Raw genomic sequence first — 19,980 nt, 5'->3', positions numbered from 1 at the left:
GTGCATGGAGACACTTCTTCCTTGGGAGCCCCAGGTATTTCCGTAGCTCTGTGATTAGTTGTTTTTGCTACTCGAATTGTTGTCCCAATTAGTTAGAAGAAATGTAGCCAGGAGTGGAAGACATTGCCATTCTGTGCTGGACATGTCTTGCCAATTTTATGATACAGACATAGAAAAAATGAAAATAATGACATCTAGAGAGGCACTAAACAATTCAATGTATTGCAGGGAAAAAATCACCATGTGCAGGGGGTGAGTGTGCAATACGAGCTCTTCTGCGGTCCCACAGAACACTGTTTTGAAGGCTTAAGCTGTACTGCAAAAGCGTATATGCCTTCTGCTAGTGCTTTGTGTTGCTCTCACCAATTAGCGTTGGAATTACACGGGGGCTGAACTTTGTGTATAGTTTCCATAATGTACCTGAAAGCTTTCCGTTGGTTGCCCTCAGAGCTGGTTTGGAAGTGTGCCTTCTACTGGCTGGCACCTGAAAATTCATTCAATGGGACCTTTCATCTGGGATGTGTTTTTTTAAAGAACAGCGAAAGCAGACATTTAATCAGTACAATTTTGCAAAATCTATTGCCCAAGGTATGCAGACGATGACAGACAAGCCAGCTGGAGTGGCTTTTTTTCTGAGTATTGAGTTTCTAGGTGATGAAAACAGGGTTGTTGCCAAATACAATGTAAAAATCATCTAGAAAACAGGAAATGGTGGTTCGTTGGAGGGGAAAATGGATCAAAACAGCTCTGAAAAGTGAAGGTTATATGTTTATTTAGAAAATGAATTACAGATATAATCACATGGGGGCAAACTTTACTCTTGTGTGCTGTACTCTTTAGTAACCAGCCTCAGTTGGCAAAGCTTTGCTCCCCAGTCACAGTGAGTCACACCTTGCTAACTTGCCACATGGTGTTCCCACGGTTCAGTCTTAGGTCCGGGATATTTTGCAGTTTCCCAGCATGTTTTTATTCCAGATGTGTCCGCTCTGCGTCTTGAGAGCCACCTGCAGCCTCCCCCAAAGGCAGACTCAGTGTCCATGCAGACCGCAAGCCTGTGAGCGGCCAGAGCTTGTCTTCCCAAAGAGGGGTGTGCCAGGGCAGAATCACAGCTGATGGCCTGAAACACCGCCACCGACCTCTGCCAGCCTGCCCAGCGGTCACTCAGGCACCAGAGTTTTCCTTCTGAAGTGGGAAGTGGTGGCAGTGGGGTGACTGTCTTGTTCCCAAGCAGACCTGGGTAACACAGCAGACTCTAGCAAGTGATGCACGTGCTTTTCTTGTTCCTGAACTTAATGATTAAATTAATATCCTTTTATTTATGCCATCCAATTACAATGTTAAAATGTGGTTTGAATATAAACGTATGTCCCGTGTGTGGAAGTGAAAGCTTTGAGCATCTTCAGAAGCTGTGGTCCCTGAAGTCTCTAAAGACAGAAACGTAAGAGCTACTCCAGTTTATGCCAGAAAAGGATGAATCTTTTATTAGTAGTATTTCTCAAAATGTAATATAAAAGTGCAGCAGGTCCCTAAGGAATAAGGATAACTTTATGTGAGAAATGTGTGAAATTCCTGCCCTCTGTCTAAGAAAAGATATTTCCCTATTGACTTTTGTAATATCACTTCTTCAGATTTAGGGGGTTAATTTATTTCCTGGGACAGATATCTGTGGTAGGCATATCAGCTGGTACGCACGATCCAGCCAAGTGTGTTGGTGTTGGAGAGAAATCATCGCGGAGTCAATGGCTGGATATTACTGGTGACAGAAAAGGAGGCAAAGCATGGGGCAACGCGGGAGCAGGGGGACCGGACACGGCTGCCGAGCCCCTCGGCGGTCCCCAGGATGCTGCTGGGATATCATTTGTGTGGGATAGGAGAAGTAGTGGACTTCTTCTTCAGTGCTCAGACTGTCTGTACAGCACATTTTAATGGGAAAGGGGAGTGTCCCACCTCTTTTCCCAAAGTGGGCACATTAGCCCTGGTGATTTTGTTCAGTAGACAAATTTGACAAGGAAGGAAGCACAGAAGTTTTATTCTATATTGTGGGCTCAAGAAAGGTAGGGAATGATGGGGGTTGTACCCAGGACAGGGGCTGTCTTTGTGTTAAAAATATATTTACTTGGCAAAGTCATTGAGGATGATAGTACGTAAGCCATAATGAAATGCCTGGAGTAGCACAGGAGGTAATAAATGCCAGCAAAAACCATCTAGACCACCTCAAGCTGCCGATCATGTCAATTTTCTCTTTTCCGCTATAAAGTTCACTCGTATTTCTTATTACACTGCTGGAGGTCCACTGGATCACGGAAGACAGGGAGTTTTTCAACCTGACTCTAGTTTCTGTGATAGTGACTCTTTCTGCTAATTCCAGATGATTTCAGGGATCAGCCCAGGTCGTGCAGCCCATGTTGGCCCCGGCGCGGCAGCATTGCTGAAAGGCTGGGGCTGGGGCACCATTGGCAGGGTTGGTGGGAAGCAGATCGACGTCCTGACAGCATTTTGGGGGGTGGAAACTTCTTTCTCATCCTGTGCTGGGTTTAAATCACAGCCATTTCAATGTGTGCGGGAGAAAGTCACCGAGCCAGTGCCCTCGTATCCAGTGCGTGAGGTCGGGACAGACTTGCCCTGTGAGGAATACACACAACACGGGAGAGCCGTGACAGCAGACGATGAGAAGCTAGGAACTCACATTAGGTAACAGTCTGCCATCGAGGGGCCATCTCCTCGTAACAGAGCACCCCCTTTTATAAATAGAAAAGAGGGAGAGCTCTCAACCTTCTCTGCTCAATATTAGCATCCTCCCTAGCTCTCATCTAGGCTGCTCCATCCAATTCTCTCAAGACAAATCTGTGGCTCAGGGGCCAACCTTAGCCATGTTGATGTAAGCTCCAATGTGCCCCCGAGGCCTGGAGAGAGGCATTAGCTCTGTTCCTCTTTTATTTAGTAGTATAGCTGTAGTTAGAGAGAATCCTGCTTAGTCCTGACTGTGACGGGGACTGGAGTTTCATGCTCCTGTGCGCTGGGGAGTGCCCAGGCAGGGGGTGAGCGGGGCTGGGGTCAGTCTGCCTCTTTTGTTGCTTTCCAGCCCTTCCATCCTGATGCAAGGAAACGCTTCCAACAAAAGTTTTGTTGCACCTTGCTCTTTACAGCAAAATGTTCACTTAAAAAAGAATTTTTATACATTGTGGTTTCCAAAAATTTCCAGCCAGCTCTCATTGCACCAGGCAAGTTGGGATAACCATCCCGAATCCTTGCACATCTGCTTGTTGGTATGACGTTGGTGAGGCTTTCTCTCCGCTGCCTATTTCTATTTATTCTCCTCCATTACCTCCACAGAAATGTGTACATAATCCCTCCTCAACTTGTCCTGTCCCAAATGCACCTGACAGGGATTTTTTGTGGTGAGAGGGCAAGTAGTATCTAAAAATATAAGAAGTATGGGGACATTGCCTCTTCTCCCTGCCCATCTCCCACCATCTGACTTGAATACATTGACCTTCTCTGAGTTAGGTATCTGGTCCTTCTTCCTTCTACATGTAAATGTCAAACTTTTTTCCTACAGGAAGGGCAATGCATAGCTGGTTCAAGAAAACATTGGAAGCAGTTTAGGGAAATTATCTAGATATTTGGATCCTTCTTTGAAGTGAGCGAGCAGCTTTGTGAGGCTTATCCATTTATGGCAGACATAGGTTGAAGATGTCCCATAAATGTAAAAACTATAGAAAACTGGGGGGAGGAGAGAAAAAAGCAAGCAGTTATAAAAGAAGAGGCCAGAGTACTGCCAGACAAGCGAGAGGGAAAAAAATATGAGTATCAGACAATTACAGACTCAGCTGGAGAACTGAAATGGTCATAATATAAATGTTTCTCATTTCACATTCATTTGTTCCAAATCTTTGCCCCTGAAAATTTAACAGAGAGCAGAAAGGATCCATGACTTACTTATGGGTGATGAAAGCATCCAGGTTCTGAGCAAGACACAGAAGATGAGAAAGAAAGTAACTGCATTCAAAAGAGAAGTTGGTGCTTGCTTTGTTGGTCTGGAAGTTGTAGATAAATAATACTGCTTTGTGTGCCTCTAGTTCAAGGAGGGTTAGCTTGTTAACTGCGCAAGTTCCCTGGTAACAAAGCTAATGGCAGGAGGGGACTTCTGGAAAGCAACCTGTAAATTACACTGGCAGAGTGTGTGATCAGAAACAAGGGCCTCTCAACTAGCAATCGCTTGGCTGAATATGTGGAACAGGACCTGCTACAATACAAAGCCCAATTTAAATTTAATTGCTGGTTCAGAATCACAGCCTCACTTTTACGGGCTGAAGCCCTATCAGGGCTACAAACATTCACCTATTTATGGAAAAAATTGTTCCAGTGTCATCTAATTAATTAATAACAGACATCCTGGGCATCTTTGCATCTCCAGCATTCAGCGTTTGAGATGGGGAATCTGAGGCTGGAGGATCTTGGTGTTGGAAATCATGTCTGGTAGTTCAGGGAGAAAAGAGTGATGTGCTCTACATTAGAGTCCTCCCTGTCACTGGAAAAGTTGCTTGGTCCCGGACTGCAGACGGCCAGAGGCAGGGCAGCGGGGAAGCAGGTGGAGGGCCCGTGGGACGCATCTTCAGCTGATTGCAGCCTGGAAAGGTAGCAGCCCTCCATTACGCCTCCCTACACCCAGAGAGATGCTGGTGAGGGATGCAGCATTCCATCAGCCTCCTCAGCAGGAGTGTAACAGCCTGCGGAGGCAATGGGGGAGAGGACCTACCTCCTTCGGAAACTTTGCAGCCTGTCAGTGCTGAGGAGCGGACTCTCAGATGAGGTGGGGAAGGTGAGGAGGTGAAGTGGAGGTAGGCTGATAGGAAGGACTAGCAAACAGCAATCCTGAGACTGCAAGTCTGCAGGAGTAACTACTTGTATAATAAATACCAAACTTAAAATGCTCAGCTCTCGGCCTCAGCTCTCCATCCCGTCCCTCTGAGCTTGCAGAGGGAGTTTTGCACAGCTCCTGGACTGCTCCACCAGCAGTCCACTACATTTTACCACCCTCAGGATTTCAGGAAAGGGGTTTTTAAGAGGCTCTTTTTAGCAAACTGAAATGGCACCCTCTGCATAGCCAGATGCTGAGGCAGGAGGCCTCAGGGTAGTGAGGGGAGGGACTCAAGTTATTTCGCTGGGACCTTGTCTTGCAAATGGTAAACCACAGTCTGAGGCGAAGACCTGCGAGAGGAACTCCACCCTCTCTCGTCGAGGTGGGAGACTGAGTCCAGGCACTGTTTTTCTTCTTGTTTCTCTGCAATATCAGAAGTGGTGCTACTAGCTGCATGTTTCTTTCACGTAAGAGAGAGAAGGAGTGAGTTGCCTTTGTTTTCTTCCTTTTTTGCACACATTTGGCTTGACGACCTCAGCAGAGCAACCCTTGCCACTCACGTGGCCTCGTCGCATCCATTTTTCACATCTTTCCTTTGGTGCTCTGCCCGCGCTTGCTCGCTCTCAGTAAAGTTTCATTTCCTCAATTCCCCGCCACAGGCTACTCGTCTGCAACAAAAACGTCAGGCCAAATGAAGAAAGGCAAGATCAGGAGGCGAGGCTGGCCTCAGCTGCTCCTGGGGGTGCCATTCTCGCCAGGGTTTTCCAAGTTCTTCTGGCTCATTAAGCAAACCTCAGTGGGAGGAGGCACACAGCTACTGCTCTACCTGCTGTCACCAGGGTGCTATCCTTCAAAGGAACACCTCCTCAAGGACAGCACTGTCACTGCTGCTGAATTTCACTTAAAAAAAAAAAAAATCAGGCTATAAGATGACACCAGGAACCTTTTTTTCTTTCTTTTGCTCTTAGTAACAAGGAAAGGAGCAGACACCATCAATACTTTTTTGTCTGGATTTTGAAGAATCCTGTGCTGTTTCTTACCAGCTCCCTGCCCCTTCATTAAGGCACCCAGACCACGAGAGGGAGGAGAAGGTTGGGTACAGGACCGGATGCTGCTTGCATGATGCCTGGTCCTTTCCCACCCCGACACAGTGACTGTGAAAATACCAAACACAGCTCTGCAGGACCTGCTCCCAGCAGCTGCAGGGCCCCTTCTGAAGGGGGGAGCAGCCAGCAGAGCACCCGTGGCAGAGATGTTGCCGGGTTTCTGCTGCACTGGGACACATTTGCAAGAGTAAAAAGATGTTTTCTTGTTTGAACTCAGTTTGATTTGGATCCTCTGGCAAATTATTTAATGAAGTGCCATGTAATTGCTATTGCAGTGTAACCTTCAGCACATTTTGCAGCTAAAGACATGCAGGTAAAAAGGGCTGAAACTGGCTGCAAAGATATACATGCTGTTTCCCAAGATGCAAATAGCCAAGCAGCAGTGTGCCAGCTATGTCCAGACTGGCTGCTGCACCTCCTTCAGTACCCATGAAGCAGGGGACAAACACGGAGCAATTAGGAGAACAGCCCCAGGTAGTTTCCTGAGCAGAAGAGAGAAGGATGCTTGGTTTTCTATAGATTTGTGCCCTGTAACTGCCTGATTCTGGTGTCTGAGAGGCTGTCAGGTCTGATAGGTGCTTTTCTCAGCATTGAAGCTTTTATATTCTGTCTTCTGCTCTCACTTGTGCACATCCTTGACATCTCATAAGACAGCTGGCCAAACCTGGGGGAGCACAAATGTGGGTCTCACATCTCTATCTTTTACGCATTTCTACTGCACCTGCAAACCTTTGCATCCCTTGCTCTCAGGCCTCATCAGGTCTGTTTGAAATGAGTCAACAAGTCCAAAAGTCATATGGGGAGTGAAGGAGAGCACGAGTTTGTGAACACATGAACTCTTACTCTGCAGGAAAGTAGACTATAAAAATGCAGACTACCTTTTTGCCATGCATGTCTCAGACACAGAATGACGGCACTGAAGGAAATCTTGCCCATCTCGCCCTCACCGGTGCTGCCGTCTCTCATAGTCTCTCTGGCTGACACGATGGCTCCAGGGCAAGGTAGACAGAGTCTACGCAGTGACGGATGCTGGTATATGCTGTTTGGGATGCTGCTACTACTTTCAGTTCTGTCAAGGAGAGTTAAATCTCTGCTGTGCTGCAGGGAGAAAATGATATATGGCTACCAGCTCTAACAGAAGATTTCAGCTCATTAGAAATCCATGTTTTTACAGCCCAGAACAAAACCACATTCACTCCTCCTTGTATCCGCTTACAGGTTTCACTGTAGCACTGCTCCGTGTAGGGAGTACTCACAAATATTTCTTTTGAATACCTGAGGATCAATCTCCTTTGGAGCGGCTCTAAGCAGAAGAAAAGGTGTCTGTATTTTCTCCAGCCTTTTCTAAACTGCTTGTGAGAATGTTTAAAACACAAGATAGCTGGCAAATTTCAACTACTCTAGGAACTAAGAGGGGAAACACATTATTTTGTCCAAGTGAGAGGTACTGACGTATTTTGCCCACTTTTCCTTGAGAAGCAGCGTGTGGCAGTGGTTGGGACATAGGTGACTGGAGCAGAAGGAGTGTGGACCCTGCCCTCAGCTGGCTTTGTCCCAAGCAAGTCACTTCGCATGTCTGGTTCCCGTCCTGCCTCCTGAAGGGGATGCTGTGGGACATGTGGGAGAAGCTAGACACTGAAAGGGTAGGAAGTTCCTCACTTGAGACATTGCAGGGAGTCTGGGACAAGCCCAGGAATCTCAAGTCTTTCTTACCTGTGAAGCTTGAGTTTCCACTTCCAAAAAGGCGATGATTTCTTCTGCAATGCAGTGTACCAGAAATACCCTGAACACAGGATAAGACAGAACTGGCCATTGCGGGTAGACATGAGCGGCCAAGGGTGGGATTCACCTGGGCATTGTAGATATCTAGGTCTGAGCTTGTTTTCCTGGGCTCACTTTATAAACAGAACAAACGTATATATAGGATTGGTGACTAATCAAAACAAGTCAACAAACATATATTAACCTCTTCCTAATATTGGGACTAAAATAGATGAGTCAAACCCAAATGGTATTAGTTCTGGATTAAGACACCTAAATGAAGGTGTCTACAAAAAAGTGACAAAGCCCCCATGATAGTCAAATTGCACCTGGTCAGTGGACCCTAGAGCCACTGAGCCTACCATAAAGTACATCTGTGTCTGGGCAGCTGAATGACTGCACACCTTCAACCACATTGGCTAGATCTCCACTGATACCCTGGGAGGTCAGACATCAAGTACACACAGAGACACCTCTGTATAAGGGTCTGAATGTAGGCATTTAGGTGTCTTAATCTGTTATTGAATTCTTCCCTATAACTAAATCTGTTTGCCTAAAATAGTCATCTAGTGCCACCTGAGATGACCTGAGGTGCCCAAGACATTTTGGCAGATGTGACACAGGGTGTAAGAGAGATCCCATCTGAAATAACGGGAGGCACCTGTACTGAGGTGACTGATGAACTGATGTTTGAAATTGGGCGGGGTGAATCCCATTCTTGGTTCCCACAGCTACCACAGATATTTGTGGTGTTTGTTTCTTTAATGACTGGTTTGGGAAAATGGGCATTTATACTCAGATCCAGTTGGCTGGACAGTCTCAAGGGTTTCATGTAGAAATTCTCTTCCTGGGGTCAAAATGGGCAAAAGAGTCCCTCAGAGAAGCAGCTTCTTCTCACTTCAATCCCCCAGGCAATAGGCAAGAAAAGAGAAGAGCTTTGCAAATCGCTGTAGAACAACTTCATGCCACAGCTGAAAATTATCCTGACCTTTCTTTGAGCAATGGTGAGATGGGTGCTCTCCATGCAACATCATTAGGCAGTCACATCCAGACATGCAGAGAATATTGGTTCAATGCTTTTATTAGCAAAAATTCCTACTGTCTGCTTCACTAAACACTTACCTTTTATGTACTATGTGGTGCTGCTTTGGTATTCATGATTAAGAGATGTGTAACGCCTCATGTCCCTGAATACTACCCAAGAGGAGCACACAGGTATAAAGCTTTGCTTCCCGATCAGGCAATTCTTCTCATTTTGCTCACCTACTCCACAGGCCATCATCTCCAAGCGGTCACAGTCAAAGGGCTGCCCTGCTGTGCACGGAGAAGGAGGGGAAATTAGTCCTGTTACTGGCTGAAAAGTATCCCCTCCCTCCCATTTAATAACGTGATATTCCCCCACGGAGTGTGCTTTCCTGAACAACAGCTGAAGGGAAGACAGACAAGATTACAAGAAGTTTATATCTTTTCCACATACGGCTGTTGGGTATGTAGATCTGGGAGACATGAAGCTCTGCAGGAGTCAAGAGTTGGAGGCAGGACTGCAAGTGCCGGCAGGGACTCCTGGGTCAGAGTCCTTCTGCAGCTGGGACCAGTGGCTGTACTGGGAGTGAAGGGCACTCTCCTTCAGCTGCTGTGAAACGGGCACATTTTCTACTTGACTGCACTTTTGCACCTTCCTTTGGCTTAAGGCATGAATACCTTGTTCCTTCCTTATGCATCATCCCTGTGCCAGTCCAGGCACGGGTTTGCATGAGACCTGGTGTAAACCAAGTTTAAATGATCATCCTCTGGAATTACCGATATAAAATTTAATGTGATATTTTTACCTTCAGCCCTTGCAGTTACTGGAGCGCAGGTTAAAAGCTGCATTTATTGCAGGCATTTATTTTTATTAAGAACGGATCTTTGCAGTCCATCAAAAATATTCAGCGTGGGAGGAAATGCACTATAGCTCCCTCCACTATCAGCTATAGTTGCCAGCATGGTAAGCTGTGTTGCTAATCATACAGCATATACACCAACACATGATGCAGGTCTGGGATCTGACAGGGCAATGTGGAAGGCAGGGTTGGAAATTAAATTTCCAGATGACAATATTTGAGAGACAAGTAAGGAAAGGTTACCCTGTGTCTGGCCCTGCATTAAGTGATGAGAAGCCATAATAAATGTAAAGCAGCTTCCTGCTGTTATTTTTATACTGAGAATAGGAAAGTGATAGACCTAGGTCAGACTGAAGCTATGCCATGCTCGGCCGTCCAAAGCTAGTGGCTTAGGAAGAGTACAAGGACAGGGCAAACGTATACTGTTTTCCCTCCCAAAATACTCTCCCGGGTTATTTGTACCACAGTGATTTCCTGAACAGAGGGGATGCCTTTGTTAGTAGCCTGTAATTTGCTTCCTTGAATTTGCCCTTAAATTGCATCAAGTTCTCTTAACTTGCCTTGAAGTCACCAAGCTTTCCAGCAGCTGAGCTGTGGGTCAAGCCCAGGCTGTAGCAGCGGGTGGAGCTGCCAGAGGAAAGTCCTTCCAAGGTAACACCCTGACTTTGTCAGGGGGCAGTCAGACAAGCCCTTGTGTCCCTCTGGCCGACCCGCAATTTGACTGAGTGTTTTTCCAGCCTGTCCAAGAGCTTTCTCCTGGCTGTAAAAGGAGGTCGTGCTGTCACCCCCTGTCAGACAGAGGCAATTTTTGCTTGTCTGCTGTCTTCCCCCGCTGCTGGGGACCACACTCGCCTTCCAGGAGCTGCAGCAGCGTAACCCAGTAAATGCCACCAAAGGCACTCTCCATTTCCCTTAGCATAAAAGAAAGGAGAATCAAGTCACGGTTGGGTTTGTAATTAAGCATAATAGCAACAGCTTGTATACTGCAGTTGACTTCTTGTCTTTGCTGTATCAATTCAAATACGTTACACTGAGATCATTTTGTGCACAGTCCAGTTGGGTCTTGTGTGTCAGCGTATGTGGCAAGGAGCTTGAGTTTTGCCAACACACAGTGCCACAAGTGTCGAGAGCAGAGGGAGAGAGCAAAAAAATTGTGATTGCTAATATTTAGTGTTTTTCCTGACCACCATGTGTTTAATACCTTACCAGTTGCAAAAGAAAGCAACATTTCAGTAAAAGAAGTGCTCTAGGTTAGCAGCTCTCTTGCTTCGGGGGCTGTTAACTCTCGGAGTTTCTAAGGTGCCACCAGCTACCTTCACCATCAAGAGAATACAGTAAAGGCAATGCAGTGTGGCGTTCAATGCAGGTCCATATCCCCTGTCTCACAGCCTCATGACCACCAGCGGCCACCACCATAGGAACTACTGCTCTTCCCCACGTAGGGAGCGAACCAGGGCTGGCCTTGTCTTCCTCAGCCTCTGCCAAGCTCCTCCACAAAAGTTCACGTTGCCAGGCTTTGTTTAAAGCAGACCAAAATGCAAAGCCTGAAGCACTAGGCTTTCATAGTGGGTTTTTGTGCCAAATCCAGTGCAATCCCTCCATTTCCCTTCCCTGCCGAATTCCCTGCCTGCAGCCAGCCTGTAACATAACATCCTGGGGACGTTTTGTTTTGGGAGGTGGAAGAGCCACCGAGGGTGTCCCTCAGAAAACACTACGGGGAGGAAAATGCACACCACTGAAGACAGAAGGAAAGCGGTGATGCTCAGGATAGACAGAGCTTTTCCATTTGACTCCTGCTTTGGCAAGCCTGATGCTTTTAACCCTGAAAGTATACTCTCTGCAGTCACACGAGACTTTTATTTGGGAAAAATCAGAGCCCCACGGCAGGCTTTCAGGTTGTTCCCAAGCTGGCTGAGCATGCCTGGAGAATGCAACCACAGTGGCCCTGGACAATATGGTAAATTAGGCACTGCAGGCTTGCTCTGATCTGATGTTAGACATTCAGTGTTTGCATGAGAGTTTTAGGCAGCCGATGTTGAAGACTAGAAATTTTATAGTCCGTCTGTAAGTCCTGCCATATGTAATGGATCTGTCTAACCTGAGCAGATACCCCTAGTGTTATTAAAAAAACCCAGTTTCTAATATACTGCAAATAAATGCATTTACTGGAGGGTAGGGCTGGGAGCTCTCTATTTTTCTTATCCTACAGCAGATTGTGTAAACTACTGACTGGATAAGACCAGAGAAGTGAGTTGCTTGTTAGTCAGTCAAGCTTACAAAGTTTTATCTAGGCAAAACATATTTTCCTTTGAAGCAGAGAAGCCCCCAGCTGCAGACGCTTGCCACCACAGGCCCCTATCAAGTGGTACCCTTCCCACTATGTGGGTGAGCAACCCTGATTTCATTCCCAGCAATGTCAGCTCTGATCAGTCTGATCCCACTGGGTTCTGAAATCATGAGATTTGAAGTGTAGTAAGAAATTTGTAGACTTTATAGTTTGTAGATTTTGTAAAAATTTGTAGTTGTTTGTAGTAATAAACAAACCTTTACTTGCTTTATGTTTTTTGAGCTTAGAGGATGCTCTTGGACCACATCTTTAGGCTTTTCTGTGTAGCTGAGAGGGCTATGAGTCTGCTCTGTAAAAACGGAGAGCAGGGAGTCTTCCGTTATCACTGGCCTGAGGGAGCATGAAATTGAAAACATCAGCCATCACAAGGCTTATCATAAAAGCATGAGAACTGCTTAGACCCTTACGTCTAGCAATGTATGCAGGCAGGACTGGGACTAGTATTCTGCCCACGTGCAGGAAAGCAGATGCCTGGACAAACCAACATTTGAAAACGTGTTTCTGCAGTTGTTGTTTTTTTCATTGACCTTTGTTAGCACGTGACCCTTACCAGAAGCTGTGAAGAATGCTGTATATTCCCTTGATACTCTGTGTATGGTTGTATATTTGTTTTCTTTATTAAAACCTGGACAGAGGAAAATGGATCAGATTCCACTCCATTACCCCTGCTCAACTTAATCAGCTGCATGGAGTTGTGGCGAAATAACAGCTTTTGATGGAGTACATCCAAAAGCCCACTACTAACATGCATGGTAACAGATGCTATAAAATTGCAGAGTAAATGTTTGGCAATTCTCCTCTAATGTGGCTACCTTGTGCCGGCAGCCTCGTGGTCCAGTTCTGCCTCCTCGCTCAGGACTGCTGTGTATGAAGTGGAGGGAAGCCCATTTTGGTATCGGTAGCACTTCCGAGGTGAGGGAGGATTTGCAGAACCACAGAATCCGGGAAAAAAATCAGGTTGGCAGGGACCTCAGGAGGTCAGCTACTCCAAACCTCTCTGAAAGCAGGCACTGATGGGTGCAAGCCCATTAGGTGCCTTCATCACACTTATCTGCAGGATGCAGGGTTAAGGTGGCCGTTGTGGGGTTCACCTATTAGACGTCTGCAATAGAGACCTTGCCACCTGAGCCAGCTGTACTGTATTCATGGTCAGCGGAGAGAAACAGGCATGGTGAGGGTTTTGTCCTGCTTTGAAGAAGCCCAGGCAGCTGTGGTCAGGTGAATCCCACTCAGGAGTGCACATCTGCGGCGTATTTGTTGCTGCTTTATGATCGACAGCAACAGAGAAAATGAGAGCATGAGAAAACGTGCTACTGCGCTGCATTTGGATGAAAAACCTAAAATCAAAAATAAATAAAAAGTTCTTTTTCTTTCTTTCTTTCTCTCCCTTCTGGTTGACCAGCAGCCCGGGGGCAGATGAGCCACTTGCCGTGCCCGACCCCCAGCCTGGCCCCCGGGGAGATGCAGTCCCCCAGAATGGCGGGGAGGAAGCGAGGGCGGCCCCCGCTCCAGCCGGCGCCCATCAAAATGGCCGTTCACAACCTCTACTCGGCACCAGCCGGTGCTTTGCCGGTCGTGAAGATCCCAAAGAAGAGAGGGAGAAAACCCGGGTACAAGGTAGACACGTGTTTTTCACGCTCTTTCTCTACCTCCTGCTGGATTTAATACATTTTCTCCTAGAATTTCAGGTGAAATGCAGGAACGGAGGCAAAGTTGTGCAAGCATCAGGCAGAGCAATGCAAGAAAAGCAAGAGAAGCCGTTTTCTCTTCTTCCTGAGCTAGTGAAAAATAGAGGGAATATATTTTTTTAAAGTTTACAGTTCTTTTAATTTGTGTTGTTTGAAAATAACTTGTCTCCCACAATGTTGTGTGAGATGGCTGCGCACCTTCTCTCTCATTTGTCACTTTTTTCTTCGCTCTCACTAACAGTGATTAGAAATGAAACAAAATGTAAGGAAAAGGAAAGGAATATGGGGGAGTGGGAATAAAAGGAGAAAATAAACCTAATTTCCAAAGGAAAAAAAAGGGACGTTTTAGAAAGTAATGAGATTTCACTTACTGAAGGAAAGGCGGTTTTGATTATTTGTCTGCTCACTTTGGGGGAAAATCATGCCCAGCTCTCAATGCGACCCAGGTGGGGAGGCAGGGCTAAAGAAATAAAGAAACCCTGAGCGCCTTCAGCCCTTCACAGGCTGCCGGTGGGCTGGGGCTCTCCCACTGTGTCCCTCCCTGGTGGGCTCAGCACCGGCAGGAGCAGGGCCACCTTTGCACCTCAGACCAGGCAAAAACAGGACTGCAATGCTGAGGGGAGGGGAATTTGTTCTGGGGAGTGAAAATGAGCTACACTGTAGTGAGGGGTCGTCTTGTCAGTAGATTGCTCTGTTACTCTCTCCATCTCTGGCCACAGCCAGCTAGGGGCACTGTACATGTTTGCTGTGCATGTTCCTTGTTTTTAATGGGAATGGGTACAGACATGCAGTCTGTTACACAAGGAGGGCAAACTGCTGACTGTTAGAAAATAATAGCTGCTTAAGTTCCTGATGTCAAAACAGAAAAGTGAGTAACATGAGGGGTGCATGCACAGGGCCTGTCCCAGCCTTCCCTGGAAAAGGGCTCCGCCCCAGGTGTTGCCCAGTTCTTCCCTGGGTCTCTCCCGGTTCAGGGGAGGCAGCAGTGCTGCCGGCCAAGCTCCGGGCACCTGGACCAAATGTCTCAGCTCCTTGGGTTTGGGCTTTATCTAGAGCAGGCTACCCTTATCGTTGCCCTTCCCTCCTTTTCACCTCCTGCCAGACCTTCTTCTTCCTCCCATCCTCCAACCTCCATCCTCCTTCCTCTCTCTTTTCCAGGCAAGTCCTCCTCGCCACCCCTCTGCATCCCATTTCCGGAATCCCCTGCTCCTCTGCTTCCCCCTGTGCAACACCTACTGCAGTAGCCATCAGTACCTCAGCCCTTAATGCTTTCTCCTCATCTTCTGCCTTCTCCCGTGTCTCTCCATGCTCTCCCTACTTCATCTGTACCCTTCTCTGCTGTGAAGGCACATTCTGAAGTGTGTTTCAGCATGTGCTGAAAACAGACCTCGCACGGCTAAGAAACAGTTCCAGCTGCAGTTTCCCATTTCTTCTGAAAAGCCTTAACTTTGGTAACGTGAATGATATAACAGCAGTGGCCAGGCAGAGCCAACCTGACAGCAGGCTCAGGTGTCTCTCTTGGGATTACCACAGAATCTTACAGCGGTAGTCCAAAATAGAGCTGCGTGTCCGAGCTAAGACTGGGGCAACTACTCTAGTGTTTTGTAAAATGTGGAAAATGGAAATACTTACTGTTTTTCACTTCAGTATTAGGTTAAAACTCTGGGACAGAAACATCTGAATTGTTTTACTTGAGTTACTGGTTATTACCAATAATTTAAAATATTATCAGTAATGCTGGGTCACTTATAGGCTCTTTAGATCAAAACCATCCCAAGTCTGGGATAATAATACTTCGGAGATGTGGTGAAATTGAGTCCCTGAGATGATTAAGTGATTTGCCAAATACCACAATGACCTTGTATGTGGAGTTTCAGCAGACCTCAGCCCTTCTGCCCCTGCTTGTCTTGCTGACCCCCATTTTTTATTCCGCATTCACATTTGATTTGTAAATTTAAAAAAAAAAAAAAAATTGCTGGGGAGTATGTTTTGTCCCACCCCAAATGCACCCATCCACCTGTGAAAAAGCCTTTCACTGACCACCACATATTTCTAAGCGGGAGAAGTGAAAAGGGAAACTTAAATTTTCTAAAATGCTGCGGTAACATTGCACTTCGGACCTAGGTGGCCAGGCAGTTGATTGCTGTTGCCCCTTCCTCTTCCAAAGGGAAGTTTTTCCTCCTGTGTGGTACCTGTTGGGTACCACACATGCCTCCTCCCCATCCCCAGGGACTTAGCGTGGAGGCGACGGCATCCCTCCTGCGGCGGTGAATCTGGGACGATGTTATTTCTCAGTGAGTGATGGTGACTAAAAAGACATCCTTTTATAACTGATGGCTTAAGTTTCTGGAGCTGACACTCGTGAGCTGTAGCATCCGAGGCATCTGGCCTGGCGCTGTTTATTTGCCCTATAGGATTCGTACACCAAAGCAACATTTTCTGTGAGGCGCCTTTATACGCTGTGCGCTCAGCTGAAGTGAACCCCTCTCCCCATCACAAACACTTCCCCAGTGCGTGTCAAAGATTACATTTTTTGATGGGGAACTCTAGCTTGATTTAATTAGCTCGCTAATTGCATGACTTTCAGATACCATGAGACTTAAACGCATTTTAAAAAATGACTCCCTGCCCAAATGGCAGACGACCAAATTCTTTATAGCAACCAGATAGCTGAATTATTACAGAACAGATGGAAAAATACTTCTGAATTTTTAGCAAACTAGGAATTTACAGCCTAGATTTAAATTTATTTTGACCGAGATGTGAATAACAGACATTTCTAATCACATGCTCTTTATAGCCAGATGACCCATTGCCTGTTTTCATTGATATTAAAGCAAATATCTGTGTCTTCTTAAAATGACATTTCATCACGCTTCACCACCAAGCAGTCCTTTTCCTCACTATCCTGTTTATTTTTTCACAGCTTTAGTTATAAAATTTCATCAGCTGTTTTTCCAAAAGCTGTTTTGTACCTGATGTGAAGCTATTATTTGCCATAAAATGCAACATTTTCCCTAAACACAATATTCTTTCTGACTGTTTGAATCTCATTAGGAAAAAGTCTATTCTGGCAGCTGGGGGGTGGTTAATAGATGGATCAGTTTTATTTCTCTGGCTGTAAGTGAGGGGCAGCCCCGAAAAGCCACCCGGAAACCCCGTACGAGGGAAGGCTGTGTTAGCATCGTGGGGGGATTCACGGTCTTAGAGGACATCGGAGCAACGCACGCGTGGGGCAGTGCTGCAGCGAAGACCACCACATCCCTCCCAGAGGGCAACAAAACGATGGCCCCATCCGAGCAGCCCGAGGGCAGTTTGTCTCCCCGTGCCACCGCAGCAGCTCCTGCCTGGGGAGTTGGCCCCAGCCCGGGGCGAGCAGTCAGCCAGGACCTTGCAAGCTCCTGCCAGGTGGGGTGGGCAGCAAAGAGTTGCCCTGCGCAGGACGGCGCGTGGAGTGACAATTTCCATTACAGGGCATAGGTTCCCCTGCTGCCCTAGAAGTCACTATTAATGATGACAAATAAGCAGTCAGGATTCGGACACACCAGGACCGAGATTACACAGACAAGCTTAAAGTGCCCTGATTATTCACTTGTCCTGTGATATAGCCTTGGATTTCAAGGTTGCATACACTCCTCTTAAGGTTACCTGCCTCATTCACTGCAAAACACTTAGGGGATGTAGGAGGCTGCATGCAGACTCCCCTGCATCATTTGCTTTGCAGAAGAAAGGTATTGCATGACACAAGAAGAAAAGGTGGGAAAGACCTTGGACTGTGTTTTGCCTTTGCCAGCACAGTGCTGAACCCTCTCTGCCCCGGTGACTGAGCTGAGCCCTGATTTGCCTCATGCTGAGCCTCCTCACCCACAGCCAAATGCACAGAGAGTGTGAGGTATAGTCAAGGACCCCAAAACATGTACTTGGAAGCTCTGTGCTTCCCTGGTGCAGGTTTAATGGCACCTTTCTACCCAGCCATCGGAAGCCCACACGGCAGGACCAGGCTGGCCCAGGCACTCACCTTGGTGCGCATCTGTGTGCACATCTTCGGGGGCTGGAGGCAGTTTTCTCTCCAGCAGCAAAAGCTCTTGTGGCCAGGAGATGCCTCTGCCCTCCTGGCTGGAAGGACACAGGCCTGCAGGGACGGGGTGAACCCCAGCCTTTTCTAGCAGATGTTTTGTCAGGACAAGGGACAACTAGTACAGGGGAACTAGGAGCCATAAAGATGAGGACCTATGGTCTAAGTGGTTTAAGAAAAGTACAGGGAAAGTTTGCCTCTTGGTTCATCTTGTTTCTTTCCTGTGTATTTTACTATACAAGCTGGCAGAGAACTTGTTCAGAAGAAGAAAAAGCTATCTGGGAAATGTTCTTCCCCTTCTTTCACTTTTTTTTGGTGTGGGATAACACAAGTATCAGCTAGATGAATCCTGACTGCTCCGAAAGGGTGTGCAGATCGTAACAGAAACTCCAGGACTCAACAGGGTCCTCCCCGTCCGGGGCCACTGCATACTCAAATAAGCCTGCAGCTGGCATCAACAGCATGAAAGCCAAAGTTCTCTCTGCATCTAATGCACTGTGACTTTGGCAAAGTAGACACACTTATTTTCTTCCCTAAATCTCTGATCAGCTTTCTCTGATCTCTTTTCCATGGCAGAAGGTCCATAAGACCGGGGGGGCTGGTTGTACATCTTATTTTAAAGCAACCATTGCCTTTTATATCTCGTGCTGTGCATATTAAAACTTACGATATTTGATATTCAAAAGCTGATTCAAATGCCTTACCGCAAGGATTTCCCAAAGTGCTCTGACAGATTTGCTCTGTCTCCTTTTCTCTCTCTCTTTCTCTCTTCTTCACCGCTTTTTTTCACTTTTATGCATATGTGGTCTCTACTGCCAAGCTCTCAATCAGCTGGTTGGTTGGGTTGGCTTTTTGATAGAGAAGGATCAGTCCAAGAAAAGACATCTTTAAATTAAATACTTGGAGATCTACGCTTAGTGATATTCAGGGACTACTCAGCGTTTCAGTGTCCAGAAGGTATTTAAGCTATGTTTGCTAGTGTACTGTCTCCTGTAATCAGGCATTGTTTTATTTTGATCTAATGAAGGCACGTTCTCTGCTACCCCTAATAAAATGGCATTTATCTGTATCCAGAGGCTGTAGAGCACATACTGTCGCAATTAATTTTGCAGTTAACTGTTTGCTAAAACAGCAAACTGCCAAGAAGAGGCTTCCAAGCTGGACAGTTTACACAAGTCTTGCCCTCTGTTTATTTGCTCTTGAACATAAGCCTGCCTGGGCCTCCAAGAGCTGGAGAACAGGTGGAGAAAGAGGTCTACCGGGCACTGTCCCACCTCCACCTCCAGCAGGCTGATGGTGCTGGTGAGGCAGCACACACTAAGATGGTGCATGAGGCTTAAGGGCTGGAGAGGGGACTCGTGTGCCTGTGTTTGGGACCACTGAGCTGTGAGCCAGTAAGGGGAATAAGGAGCCAACACGCAAGTGAAACAGAAGTTATTAGATGTGCTGTCTCCAAAATAGTGTCTATATGGATGTGTGCATGCGTGAGAGCATATATATATATTTATATAGGACAAGAGGAAATGGCCTCAAGTTGCGCCAGGGGAGGTTTAGATTGGACGTGAGGAAAAATTTCTTTACTGAAAGAGTGGTTAAACATTGGCACAGGCTGCCCAGGGAAGTGGTTGAGTCCCCATCCCTGGAGGTATTTAAAAGACGTGTAGATGTCGTGCTTAGGGACATGGTTTAGTGGTGGACTTGGCAGTGTTAGCTTCACAGTTGGACTCAATGATCTTAAAGGTCTTTTCCAACCTAAATGATTCTATGATTCTATATATATGTATACATAAATATATATACAAGTATATATGTACATCTCTGTATAAATGTATATACCTGCATATCTGTGTATACTATGTACAAACACACATATGTATATATGCATTTATTATATATGCATATGTACGTATGATCAAAAGTGAGCCCAGAAGCCTAGCATAAGGGCTACCCAAAGTTTCACAGTACCAGCCCACATCAGCATAGAAAAGTGATTCATTGACATGTTGCTACAGAACAAAACCAAACCTTGCTGCTTCTCACCTTCCCACATGGGATGAACCCCAAACTGGATCAGGACCTTGATTTTTGAAACAGTGTTTTCCTCCCATTTATTTTAATTGCTGGGAAAACAAACTGACAACACTTTGCTGCTGGTCTCTCCTGACCCTGATCCGAAGGCAAGACAACCCTATAAAAACAGGACAACAGAAGCAGGTGAGGACTGGCATTAGGCAGGGGCCAGCTCAGGGTCCCTAGTCC

At 46.5% G+C, this 19,980-nt stretch overlaps 1 protein-coding gene across 1 annotated transcript in view; it reads left to right on the top strand.

Moving 5' to 3' along the window:
* Window positions 1–13,419: 13,419 nt before the first annotated feature.
* The window catches only part of SCML4 (Scm polycomb group protein like 4), a 46,859-nt gene continuing 40,298 nt past the window's right edge, over window positions 13,420–19,980 (top strand). Inside the window, exon 1 of the mRNA XM_076335464.1 lies at window positions 13,420–13,575. Within this exon, the coding sequence (XP_076191579.1) occupies window positions 13,420–13,575 (156 nt within the window). The remainder of the gene's footprint in view (window positions 13,576–19,980) is intronic.

The sequence above is a fragment of the Aptenodytes patagonicus genome, chromosome 3 (assembly GCF_965638725.1).
Source record: "Aptenodytes patagonicus chromosome 3, bAptPat1.pri.cur, whole genome shotgun sequence".
Lineage (NCBI taxonomy): Eukaryota > Metazoa > Chordata > Aves > Sphenisciformes > Spheniscidae > Aptenodytes > Aptenodytes patagonicus.
This window is presented reverse-complemented; position numbering and strand designations above follow the sequence as displayed.